The following is a 13,562-nucleotide window of genomic DNA, read 5'->3' on the forward strand; positions in this document are numbered from 1 at the left end:
AATAAGTCACACTTACTTATCGAGCACACCTCGCATATGGTAGCTAAACTGTTCCACGTGAAGGAACTCCACTCACAGGGTATTTCAAACACTGGCCCTGGCGCTCACAAATAGTTGTTACATTTGTATGCGAGGTAAACAAACAAACAGTTGGTATAATGAGGGAGATGTAAATGAATGTGTGTGTGTGTGTGCGTGTGTGAGTGGGTGTTAGATATGTGAGAGTATGTGTGATGATTTTAAGATATGATTTTACTGATTGATTGATTGCTTGAACTAGCTTTGCAAGAGATCTGAGTCGAACGAGCGATCGTTCGATCTGCCGCATGCAAACATCGCGTAAGTAAGCCTTACTTACATAACATACTGAACTTAAGAGCTGTTTAAATCAAAATATATTTATTTTCATTTTCTGTGTAGATTTTTTATTATTATTATTATTATTATTATTATTAGATTAATAATTAAAAGTTTTCGATTTCTGTTGCAATTGCAATTTGCTTACATTCATTCAGCTACGTTAAATGTATGTCGATGTGTATGTGTATGTGTGTGAGTGTGTGCATGTGTGTGAGTGTGTGTGTGTGTATGTGTGTGTGTGTGTGAACGTGTACTTATTTGCTTTAGGCATTGGGTCTTACCTAATAAAAAAAAACTTATAAAGTCTAACGAACACAGGTGCACTCATAAAGTATCCGGTTAACATATTACATGTATGTATGTGTATGTGTGTATAAGTATATGTATGTATGTATCTACAAGTTTTTTCTTATTCTCTTAAGACTAATATAAAAAATATATGTATATTGAAAAAAAAAAACAGAATTTAGCCTACATGTTAACAAATTTCATATATATGTATGCATGTACATATGTATGTATGTATAATAAAAATTGTATAGTAATTCGATTTCTTTATATAAAAATGTTTAATTTATACCTATAAAATATCATATATATATATATATATATATATATATATATATATATATATATATATATATATATATATATATATATATATATATGGATGTACATGTGAAAGTGTGTATGTGTGTGCTTAGCTTATATCCCTATATATGTGTATATGTATATATATAGTAAATCATCATGCTCCATTGGTCGGTCGTTCGGTCGGTCGCTAAATCCTGATATATATATGTATGTATATATCATCTATATAAATACATATCAATTGTATCGCTTGTATGTAAGTCTATGCTATGTATAACAATTACGAAAAAAAAAATCATGAGCTTGGTCTTAATGATGTATACAAAGATTTAAAGGCTACAATTTGCACAACTGAGATTTGATTTGCGCTGCTTAGGCCTAACTAATTTACTTAGTATCTGTATTTGTATTCCTAACATGTAATTTGTTTTAATATTTCTTTTTATATAATTTTTTAAATTTTATTAAAGCCATTTTGAAGAATTCACTACCGGCACCTTTTGTAATTTTTCATTTCTCTTTACTACAAATCAATACATATGTATATTTGTATGTATATGTATATATACATATATAAACAAGACAAATGGACAAAAATTGATGTGAAGTGCTACGTATATATAGAATAATAACTGGAGCATAGCTTAAAGCAAGTGCTGCTTGCAGCCATATCTACATATGTATATATGTCTATGAATCTGTATCAGTATCTGTATTTGTGTCTTCATCTCAATCTGCATCTTCATCTTTATTAATATCTTCCATATTTAACATTATCTGTTTCGGCTTATGCTACAAAAGGCAACTAAGTGTTACTAGCCTAGACTGAAATTATTATTTTTTTTTTTTTTTCATTATTCATTTCCTCTGCCCGGGACAAATACATCAAGGTGTACATTGAGTGGATACAGAGGCAGTGCTTGTTGCAACAAGAGAGAGAATTACGATTCCCTCTCTTTCTATCCAACTATTCTGTAAATGTCGGGCATGTGCGAGTGAGTGTGTGCGTGTATATTGTATATATGCATGCATATTAGTGCTGCCCAAATCAACACCTGTTCTTATCCGCTCTTTAACCTCTACCTACAATTCAGCAACAGAGGCGTTAGGGTCAGTGCTGCGCACTTAGCCTTATTCTCGATCAAATCTATGTAACTTGTTTCCTCATCATATCATCATATCCTCATATGCTTTCATTTGTAGCTTTTCTTAAAAATGATTTACTTTTGTTTCGTGAGAAATGATTTGGCTATTTAGACAGGAGTAGATATATATAGATATTATCAGCCAGACCTACGAAGAATAGCTTAATCTTTAGATCATATCTAGATGGTATACACATGATTTGTAGGTGAGGTGATAGGGCTTATTGGATTTCTTCATTCTTGTAATTTTTATAAAATATCAATATTTAATAATATCTTGACTTGTTTTTATCCATCTCGATAGGCAGCTTTGATGCACATATCTGTGTATAGATGTGTCTACATACGTATATTGACATGTATGTATGTATATATAAGTTGTTATAATTTGATTATAATGATAAAAAGAGTCAAACTCATTTGCAAATTGAACTCGCATTTTCACAAACTTAACAAAGATTTTCTTTACTCTCTTGCTCTTTCCCCACACATACATGTCCGCATATGCACATGTATGTATGTGCGTATGTTTGCATATGTATGCACGCTGCTATGCACTCCTCAGCTCAGCTTCAAAAGTTCGCATCCGCCTGCTGATAGTCAAAGTACATGAAATTCTATGAGGACGAATGATGGTGATTCAACTGCTGGTGGTAGTAACTGTTGGCCGATTGCTGATTGGCTGCGCCGGCTGGCTCCTGTTTGGGCTGCTTGAGGTTGCGATGGTAGATGCTCTTGTGATTGCGCAGGCTGTTGAGGGAGCTGTAGACGCGCTTGCAGATGTTGCAGACGGGCTCCTTAGTGGGTCGCATGTGCACGTTCTGGATGTGCCGCTTGAGCCGCGTTAGCGAGCTCAGGTTCTTGTTGCACGGATTGCAGCGAAAGTCATCCCCGCCGCTGGAGGCGTTCAGACTGCCGCCCGATGTATTCAAGTTGGAATTGTTGTTGTTCAGCGAGCTGTTGCCGCTGACGCTGGCCGAGGCCGATGCTGCTGCCGTTGCTGTTGCATTCGCTGTTGCTGCCATATTCGCCATAACGGCCGCAAACATTTGCTGCTGTGCGGTTGCCGGTGGACTACAGGTGAGCATACCATTCGTTACCTGGCTGCCGACATTGCTCAACTGGTGTTGTTGCTGTTGCTGCTGCTGCTGTTGCTGTTGTTGTTGCTGCTGTTGCTGCTGTTGCTGTTGTTGCTGCTGCTGCTGCTGTTGACTTATGCTGCCGCCACAGTTGCTGTTGCTGTTATTGTTGTTGTTATTGTTACTGTTGTTGTTGTTGTTGTTGTTGCAATTGGCTGCGAATGTGGAGAGATTTAGCCCACATATGCCAGAGGCGTTTGTGATGGCTGTATTTAGATTGGTTGTTGTTGTTGTGGTTTTGATTGTTGTGCAGTTGTTGTTGTTGTTGTTGTTGTTTGTTTGTTCAGAGTATGACAGGTAATAGTTGTTGTTGTTGTTTGTTGTAGAAGTTGTAGCATTTGTCGTCAGTTGACCTGACGACAAGGTAGGAAAGAAAGTCAGAAAACGTCGCATTAGCCCAAGTACAACGATTTTAATTATTCTTTTATTATTTTAGATTTTTCTTGTAATTTTTTCGAATTGTTTTAGCTTTTTCTTTTGTTTTCTTTTTTTTTTTTGCATTTTATTGAAAAATTATCATTAATAATTCGCAAAGCATTTTTTTCATCAAATATAATTTCTAAGTACATATTTATACACTTATATCTACATAAGCATATGTATATATAATTGTGTATATATATGTTTCCTTTTTTGTATTTAGTTTAATTTTAATTTTAAATATATATTGCTTCCCATACTCTAACGTTTCTTAATTTTTCTTTGGAATTTCAATTTAACTTTGGATTTATTTGATATAATGAGTAGATTAATATATATATATTTGTATATATATATAATACAATTTACCAATTTAGCCTATGTACGTATCAAATTTTGTGGTATTTGTTTTGATTTTTGATTTATTTTTGTTTACTGTTTTTTTTTCTTTTGGTTTGGTTGTTTTTGCATCGGATGATTTTTGGGGGGTCAAAGAAGTTGAAAATGCTCTCATCTGCCTGTTCCCACATCAATTGGTGGGACAGACAGAGAGTGAGAAAGAGACAGAGAACGATTTGTTTATATGTATGTGTGTGTGGGTGTATTTGTTCTTCTTCTTTAAGAAGAAGAAGAATTTTGTTTTTGACACTTTAGCTAGTGGATAAATTGATTTCTTCTTTGATTGTTCAATTTCAATGCAGCTCGAAGCTAAGAAAAGTTATCTAGATGGCATATACTGACACTCACAGTCATGGGTCACGATTCAGAAGTCACGAGTCATAAGTCGCGGTTCATAAGTCGCAATCAATCACATTTGTCTAAATCTGAATCTCTCGTATAGCTGAATCAAGTTGTAATATTGCTACTAGCTAGGGATCAGTCACAGTCAAGAATCACGAGTAACGGAACACGGGTCAATCAATGACTTAACTAATCCTAAACTGTATCTGATTCTGAATTCAAGTCTTCTGCTGGGTAATCGCCTCCAGTCACGGTCACAGTCACAATCACAGTCACAGTCACAGTCACAGTCACAGTCACAGTCACAGTCACAGTCACAGTCACAGTCACAGTCGCGAGTCACGGGTATCAGTCTTAGATATAGGGTTCGAGTTATAGTTCAAAACGCAGTCACAAGTTACAAGTCACGAATCACAAATCACGAGTCACGTGTCACGTATCACGAGCCAATCAAATAAAAGTGTGCTATTTGAAATCTGTATTTCCATTTTCTTTACTTTTTCAATTATCTTTCGGTTCCTGGTTGGGCAAAGGGGGAAGTGGAGTTTAGGGTCTGGGGTTTCTTTGCATTATCGTTGCTGCTGTGGTTGTTGTGATTGTTGTTGCTGCTTGTTTGATGTAGTCGTGACTGTTACACAGAGCGGGAAGAGTAGCAAATCAAACGTGAGGAGGTAAAACTTTCGTTTTCTCGCTGCAGTTTCTTGTATCGTTGAGTCTGCGTGTATATGTGTGTGTGTGGTTGCCTGTGTGTATACGTGTAGCTGTGTGTGTGTGTGTTTGTGTGTGTTAAACACCATCACCATAATAGTTCTTAGCTTCAATCTTGTTCCTGCTGTTGCTGTTTGTGTGTGTGTTGTTTGTATCTGCGTGTGTTTGTTTGCTTGTTGCATTCAAATTTTCAGGTTTGTTTCTTTGCTTTCGTTTCGTTTCGGGTGTGTAGATGTTTGTGTGTGGGTGTGTGTTTGTGTGTACATGTATGTGTGTGTGCCACTTAAATAAAGGACTAAAAATTAACCATTTCCAAATATATTCCTGTCACTCAATATTAGCAATCGACATCGACGTGATTCATCGTTATTTGGAGCCATTGCATGTTTCAAGTTAGCAATTTTCTTTCATTTTATTTTGTTGTTGAGTATCTGTGCATTAAATGTTGTTGTTGTTGTTGCTGTAGTTGTTTTCTACACAAATCCCGGAATTATTTATTTTTATTTTTATAAGTTTTTATATTGATTTAATCTTTTATTCTTCTCTTGGAGTGGTTTAGTATCGTGTCTGGAGATGGCGGACTTTAATATGGGGAGAATGGGTGTTGGTTGTTGTTGCTGGTTGTTTTGGCTGTTGGTTTATCACCAAGCTGGTGTTTCATTTAGCATTATCAATGTAGTATTTACCGTTGTTATGCTGCGATATTGCTAGTTTGGCAAATTGCAAGGAAAGTAGGTGGAATTTATGAAATCAGCAGCAGAATTTCATAAACAATGGAAAGGGCTGGCCTCAAGAGAAAACAGAAGTAGAGTATTCAGGAAGCTAATTCCTTCGAATCAGGAAATGAGGTTATTCGATTATAAGATCGATTACTCGATTAATAGACGGTTCGGTTGGAAGTGCTGCAGTGCAATGCGTATCGATTGATGTGCCTGCAATTTAAATTCACATCAATTCATTCGATCTTTTGATTTATTGATTATTCGATTAATCAATTTTTCTATCGCCGACGCTTTGTCGATTAAATTTTATACATATAAAATTATCCATACTAATTAACTCGATTATTCGATGATTCCGTTGGCAGTTTCAGATGTGTAATTCGTTTCGGGTTATACGGGATACGAGTTAATTGTGAATATTTATTTAATTATTTTTCGATTATTTTATGTATTTTTTCTTTCGATTAGTCGATTAATCATTTGTTCAATTGTACCAAATGCTGTGCAAGTCATGTTTGGGATTGATTTTTTGATGTTATATGGGATACGAGTCAATGCATATCATATCAATTTATTGGTTTATTATTATAGAATAGTCGAATCGATTACTCTCAATTCGATGACATGTGGTCTTGTTGTGTGTGCTTAAAACTTAACTCGAATAATTTACAATTTTTTTAATTTTTTTTTTTTTTTTTGCTTAGTTATCACCAATTTATAAACTTAAAATTAGTTAATTTCGATTTGCGAACTAAATTAAACTAAATTCTAAGCTTTAATTGTATTTGTATATATATTTGTATGTGTATGTGTGCGGATCAATCGTAATTTTAAAGGAAACAGCGACAAATATACATATACATATATATATATTTATATATATACAGAAGGAGCGTAATTTTAAAGCGATTCATTAAACAATTTTTTTTATACACGTAAAGCTTTATATATATGTATATATGTGTTTGTATTTGTGTTAACTTAAATCTGTTTGCTTGTGTGTGTATGTGTGTATTTAAAGCACAATTAATATAAGTTTTTTAGTAAAACACTTTAAAAAAAAAAGTAATTAAGCTACTTAATTGTAATTGTTGTTGTAATTATTTTGTATTTGTGTAATGAATTCGTATGCGTTCTTAATTCTTAATAATTTGGATAGTTTTTGTTGCTATTGTTTTTGTTGTGGTATTCTTTGATATTCTCTAAACATAATTTCGTTATCGTTTTTGTTGTTGTTATGATTGTTGTTGTTGTTGTAGGAGGGTTAAAATTGTTTAGTATTATTTGGAAAGTAGGTATAAATATACATGTATATATATTTATATACATATACATATACATATGTATATAGGCATATTAGTTATCATCATATGGTTAGTTTTGCTGCTGGGTATTATTAGATGTATGTATGTGTATGTGTGAATGCATGTATGTATGTATGTATGGTATGGTATGGTATGGTATGGTATGGTATGGTATGCATGTGTGCATTAGAAGTGAGTCGAGCGCCTACTAAATTTGTATTTGATGTTTCGAAACGGTTTAGTTTCTAGGCCTCTCGCAATCGCTAATAACCGTAACACTTGAAGGATGCTTAAACCTGTCTTATCATGTATACAAATATATATATATATATATATATATATATATATATATATATATATATATATATATATATATATATATATACATATATATGCGTGTAGGTATATAATATATAAAGGGAGTTTTCGATTGTGCGTGTGGTAGACCAAGACCATTTTGTGAGCGTGTGTGCGAGCGAGTGTGTGTTTGTGTTTCTGTTGTTGTCTGCTCAACTATATACGAATTATTCACCAATTATACGTGTATGCGCTTCAGTGTATGTGTGTGTATGTTTGTATGTGAGTGTGTGTGTGTGTGTGTAGTTGCGTTTGCCACAGCATAGATCTCTTCACATACACACAAACATGCATAGCTGCTGCCGAATACAAATACACACAGATATAAATCTATGTAGGTATGTGTGTGTGTGTGGGTGTCAGTGCTAACAGCTACTTATGTGTACCATATGTCGTACGATCTCAGCTGATCTGGTCGGAATGGCTATAGCCTACACATATGTATACAAATGCCAATATTATTGTTGTTTCAGCTAAGGATTCGACTCTCCTCCCATTCCTGTTTCCTTGTTCAAGCTAAAACATTTGATTTGCCACAAATCTACAGATAACAATGCCACAATTCGATTAGCCAATTGAATTGCTCCTCTACGGCAAGGGGCGAGTAGGTGTGGGTGGGCGTGTATGGGCTTTAGTATTTGTGTATACGGCAATTGGAACATTCGACTTCATAAGCGATTTGCCAATTGGACAGCCTGCCACACAACAAATGCGAACATTCTGGCGTAGTCTGTGTGCGCTTCTGTATTTGTACTTAGCGAATTCTCAAGCTTTAAATTTTGGGTGAAGGCGGGTGAAGGGGGGTGGCGTGAGGGGAGATCGACCAAATATTGTTGTAATTACATGTATATAAGGCATACATACATATGTGTGTATGTAGGAATTGTTGTGGGTATGTGTGTCTGTGTGTGTGTGTGTGTGTGTTCATACATATTTGTTATGCCAATGGACGAATGTCAAGGATGAATACATAAATGTTCATATAGGGGAGACAACACACACACACACACACACACACATACACCCACACACAAACGTATATTATATATAAATACACTCTCGATCTGCATGTATGCATGCGTGTGTGTGTGTGCATATATATGTATTTGTTGTTTGTTTCGCTTTTCGCATCTCACTCATTCAGGGTGAAAATTTTGTTGTTCGACAATTTTGAAGCCATATTTGAAAACGAATCGAAATGAAAAATTCGAAATTATTGAAATAATTCAACGAAAGACACATTAAAAATAAAGTTGCAATTTATATATATGTATATAGATTTTTAATATAATTGTATTTTTGTTTTTGTTTTTTGTTTTTTTTTTTTCATTTTGGTTTATGATTTAAAAGGATTAGTTTTCAATGCAAATACATATAATTGAATTGAAGCTTTTCTTTTGCTTTTGCTGTTGTAAATATATACGGATCATATCTGTTAGGGGAGGAGTTACGGGGGAGGGGGCGCAGGAGGTTTGGCTTTGGAGAATTGTGGTATACTTAGTTTTAGACACAAGCACGACGACGTACAAAAGTAAATTTAAAAATTTCAATACATAATATATATAAGTATTTATGTATATATATATTCGATCGATCTTATAATGCGGTTGCATTTTACAATAAAACATAACGGTAAAGAAAATACTAAACACAAAAATGTGGGTGGACACCAAATCAAATGGATTGCAAAAATATGATGTTTAGTGTTGTTGTTGTTGTCGTGTGAATGAAACAGAAAAAAGGAAATCGAATTGCACTGAAATCAACAAAATCAATGGTACAACAATAGCAATGTAACGCTAAATAAATAACTCTACCGTCTATCCAATCTCAGTCCCTAACTCTTTAGTTCTTTTTCTCAATTTATCCCTATCTATCTATTTATGTACCCCTACACCTCTATCTCCTCATCTATCTATTCTTCATTTCCCATAGATGCTGTAATCCCCAACATTAACGAAGAAGCCTATTAAAATCTACTGAGTATATTGTCAAACGGCTAACGGAAACGAAAATGCAAACCGAAACTAAAAGATCAAGTAAACAATAGAAATAAATCATTCTTTCCATTTCGCATTAAGCATACAACTAAACATGTATATATATGTATGTTTGTATGTATGTTGGCAAGTGTATATGGTATATGTATCATTGAAGGTATGTGTGTATGTGTGCGTGTATGTATGTGTAGTAGAGTATAGCTCTGTGATATGCAGTTGGTTTATTATTGCGTTTAAATACGAATACAAAATTAGCACACAAATAAACGATGGAAAAGGAACGTAAAACGTGAAACGTGAAACGTAAAACGTAAAACGTGAAACAAAGAAATAGACTCATTAAAAGTGAACAAAATGACAAATGCTGAGAAAACAAACATGTAAGGAACATACACTTATATTTCCTGCTTAACATTTAGCCGATGCTTAGCTTAGCTGACTAGATCTAATTAGATATCCAATTGGAATTCACTAAAATTTCAATGTCGATATACGTTTGGCGAATTGTGTGATTGCAAGACAGAGAGAAAGAGTGAGAGAGTGAGAGGGAAATATAGAGTGTGTCTGTGTGTGCGAATGTGTGAGAGAGAGAGAACAGAGCGATGTTATTTGATGACATATATCGAGAATAGCGTATATCGTATATCGTATATCATATATCATATAGAATTTATCGTTTATCGCTGATACTGATACTGATTTGACATGTGTGAACATGAAGTAAGCCAAATGAACTAGAAATCTCGAAGACACAAAAAAAAACACACTTCTCTTCACAAAGGCAATAAAAGCAGCTCGAACACTGAACCAGGCCCCCAATCATCGCAATCCCAGTCCTAATTAGCTAGTCGACACCTCCCAAATTTATCCTAGTTTTTCCCTAGTCCCTCATTCCCTTGCTCCTCCACAGTTTCATAAACTGTCTAGCATCACACTTAGCCGTATACAGTGTCTCCGCAATGTATTCGCCAACCAGATATCAGAATATATCGGTATTCTATATACGGCATGTAATGAGCTTCAACATTTCTAGCTCTAACACCACGGTATGTGTACGCATGTTTGTTGTTGGCTCGTTCGTCAGTCGGCTCGTTAGTTGGAGCTGGTGTTTGTGCTGTGTTTCTCCTGGGGGGAGGGGGAGGCGGCCGCAAAGCCGCAAAGCTTTTACGAACACATTTTACAGTTAGACGGCTGGAGGTGTTGCTGGGCATGGTGGCAGGGGGCGTGGCAAATTGTTGTGGCCTAACCTCAGGATAACAGAGGCAATTAAAATTTACCGCCACGCACTCACACACACACACACACTATTTTGCTAAACACTCTTGATGCTTCGGATGCTCATTCGTTCACTTAATTAGTTTAATGTATTCACACACACACACAAACACACACACACATACACACACATGGTATTAGCTAATTTCTTTAGGCATTTTTTGGGTCTGGCGCTTTTTACTGGGGGTTGAAGGTTCAGTGTTTTTAGCCGTTTTTAATGCGTAGACGAGTATTGGACTTGGATTTGCTCGGCACTATCTCAACTCAATGATCATTTGCATCGACCGTTAGCGATCATTATCGTCAACATAAGCATTGGCCATTTGTTATACATATGTTTGATAGACGCCTGACTGCTGTTTGTTCTTCTTCTTCATCTTCTTCTGCCTCATATGTATGTTTTCGCAGTTGCTCTACGTTTATGTTTTGTTTATTTATTTGTATTACGAAAATGAAAACATTTACCATCGAAACAATCAAATAAGAAACAAATTTGTACACTTTTTCGATTTGACTTGAAGATGCAAAGGAAAGAAAAAAAAACAAAACAAAAATGTAATTAAAAAAAAAAAAAAAAAAAGAACTAGTTTTTACTTTTGTGTTGACTTTTACGTGTTTTTGCAATTCTAATAAAAAAAATAAAAAGTCCACGTGAAAAGCGGCCCAGCTGGAACAGCAACAGGCAGCTGTACTTCGTAATACCCTGGGCCGCCCTTGAGTGGGGACGTTTAGTATGTTGGTTTACTTTGAAATCAAATCGAATGGAATGGATAAATATAATCAAATATATATATATATTCGTGTTCGTGTGTTCTCGGTGTGTTTAAATAAATCAAAAGTTAAATCAAATTGTAGTTAACACACACATATATAGCCGATTTATATGCATGTACGGATGTAAGTATGTTTTTTTTTTTTTTTTCAAGTAAAACAAATGATACAGACACATTTCTTCAACGTTAAAATATTCGGATTTCTATTAATTCCTTTTCGTAAAAAATATTGTTTTTCTTCTCTTTTTTATATTTTTGATTCTGGGTTTCTTTTTTTTTATATTTTGGTATATTTGCATTTGATGTAAAAAATGTAATAATGAGCTTTTGAGCGCAAATAGAGCGAAACAATAGAGTAAATAGAGAAATGCTCGGACTCACCTTGTGGAGAGACAGCGAGTTCACCAGATTGTTGTAGGGTATTGAGACCTGATCGGTAGAGAAATCAAAAGAAGAAGAGGAGAAGATTAGTCAGACTGCAAAGAGAAACGCATCGAGGTATTACGCACCAATCAAGGCTGAGTGATCGAGATTGCTAATCGGAAAATTGAATGGACCTGGAAACAATTTGCTCTCGGCCGGCGACATAATGTAGGGCTGTGCGGCATGATGGGTGGCTAGGTTGTCGTTGATCTCATCGTCATTGCCAGAGCTATCGAAAGAAAGAAAGAAGAAACAAAGAGCAAACAATTAGGCGTGTGTTAAGCCACTTCTACATAGGACCGACTGGGCTGGACTCAGCATTGCCCAGCCTGACTTGGGGCTAATATACATATATATGTATATAGGTACTCCATGGGATCTACAGTTCTATATTTGCACATTTTGTTAGTAGTTACCTCAAGGAGCCTTTGCCGCCGTCGCCGCTGCTGGAGCGATTGGCGTCGTGCTCGCCTGTGGAGTCGTTGCTGTGCTCATCGTTGACGTTGGCGTTGGCATTGTTGTTGTTCGAGCAGACCAGCTCCATGGGCTCCGACTTGACATCCTCGACACCGCGAGCCAGCGGCGAGGGCGTCATACTGCCAAGCTTCTCGCTGATGGAGATGCCGTTGCCATTGCCGTTGCCGTTGCCATTGCCGTTGCCGTTGTTGTTGTTGTTGCCGTTGTTGTTGTTGCCGTTGCCGTTGCCCGAGTTGCCATTGCCTGTGGAGCGATTGCCTATAGTGAGAGAGCGGGAAAGTTGGAAAGATGCGAAAGTGCGAGAGTGCGAAAGTGAGAGGAGTGATTCAGCCATCGTTGTCTCTCCCACTCTCTCTCTCTCTCTCTCTATCTCCCTCGCGCACTTCCTCTCTCTCTCTCTATCTAAGTGCTGTACTTACGCTTCTCCTCCTTGAGCGGCGGCGTGTTGTTGTTGTTGTGGTGCTTGATCGTGCTAAAGTCGGCCGGCGTCAGCTGGGGCGAGGCGCTGCGCGCATGCATCTGCAGATCGGGGCTGCCGTTGTTGTTGCTGCTGGCAGAGAGGCCGTTGTTGTTGTCGGCGCTGCGCAAGCGCTTGAGGGCGTGCGATGTGGTCTCGTCGACGACGCCGCCGCTGTGGTGCATCATGGCCATGCGCTTCAGCAGATTGTTGTTGATGTGCTGCGGCAGCTGCTGCGGCGGCGGAGGCGGCGGCGGCGAGCCGCCAACCTGGCGACTGCTAAACAGTGTGGCAGCCCCCTCATCGTGCAACGACGAGCCATGGTGTGGATGTGAGTTGAGCGGCGTGCGTATGCCCGCATTGGCCAGGTTCTGTATCTGTGCCAAGTGCTGCAGAGAGGGACAGAGAGAGTGAGCTGAGCCCATACGGGGGGCGGGCGCCACTGTACTTACGCTGTGCGTGTCCTCGGCCTGCTGCTGTGTTAGGCCCGAGACGCGCAGCACCTCGGCGGTCTTCAAGAACGACTGCAGCGACTTCTGGTGCACGTTCACCTCGCCGTGGTATATGAACTCCACCAGCGAGTGCAGATCCATGAAATTGACATCTTGCAGCAGGATGACCGGATGTTTGCAGGGTGTGCTCTGTGGCGAAACAAAGCGGGAGTGTG

General features: G+C 37.2%; 2 protein-coding genes across 4 annotated transcripts in view; both read right to left on the reverse strand.

The window, feature by feature from the left end:
- The window catches only part of br (broad-complex core protein), a 41,790-nt gene that overhangs the window by 20,564 nt on the left and 7,664 nt on the right, over positions 1-13,562 (reverse strand). For all 3 annotated transcript variants that reach the window (XR_016270953.1, XM_018016543.2, XM_018016542.2), the window contains exons 3-7: positions 13,348-13,536; positions 12,858-13,284; positions 12,378-12,696; positions 12,048-12,190; positions 11,920-11,967 (exon numbers count right to left, since the gene is read on the reverse strand). Coding sequence is in view for 2 of the 3 variants with exons in the window: in XM_018016543.2 (XP_017872032.1) it covers positions 11,920-11,967; positions 12,048-12,190; positions 12,378-12,696; positions 12,858-13,284; positions 13,348-13,536 (1,126 nt within the window). In the remaining variant the exon portion in view is untranslated. The remainder of the gene's footprint in view (positions 1-11,919; positions 11,968-12,047; positions 12,191-12,377; positions 12,697-12,857; positions 13,285-13,347; positions 13,537-13,562) is intronic.
- LOC149267769 (uncharacterized) lies at positions 383-11,913 on the reverse strand. The gene has a single exon (XM_089473677.1). It carries the CDS (start codon positions 3,629-3,631, stop codon positions 2,717-2,719), a length of 915 nt encoding a protein of 304 aa, XP_089329803.1. The 5' UTR covers positions 3,632-11,913; the 3' UTR covers positions 383-2,716.

The sequence above is a fragment of the Drosophila arizonae genome, chromosome X (genome assembly GCF_054131065.1).
Source record: "Drosophila arizonae isolate 15081-1271.41 chromosome X, UAZ_ARI_1.0, whole genome shotgun sequence".
Lineage (NCBI taxonomy): Eukaryota > Metazoa > Arthropoda > Insecta > Diptera > Drosophilidae > Drosophila > Drosophila arizonae.

Bases quoted from the DNA above. Each gene is read 5' to 3' on its own strand.
- LOC149267769 (XM_089473677.1), bottom strand. From the start codon at position 3,631: ATGCGACGTTTTCTGACTTTCTTTCCTACCTTGTCGTCAGGTCAACTG.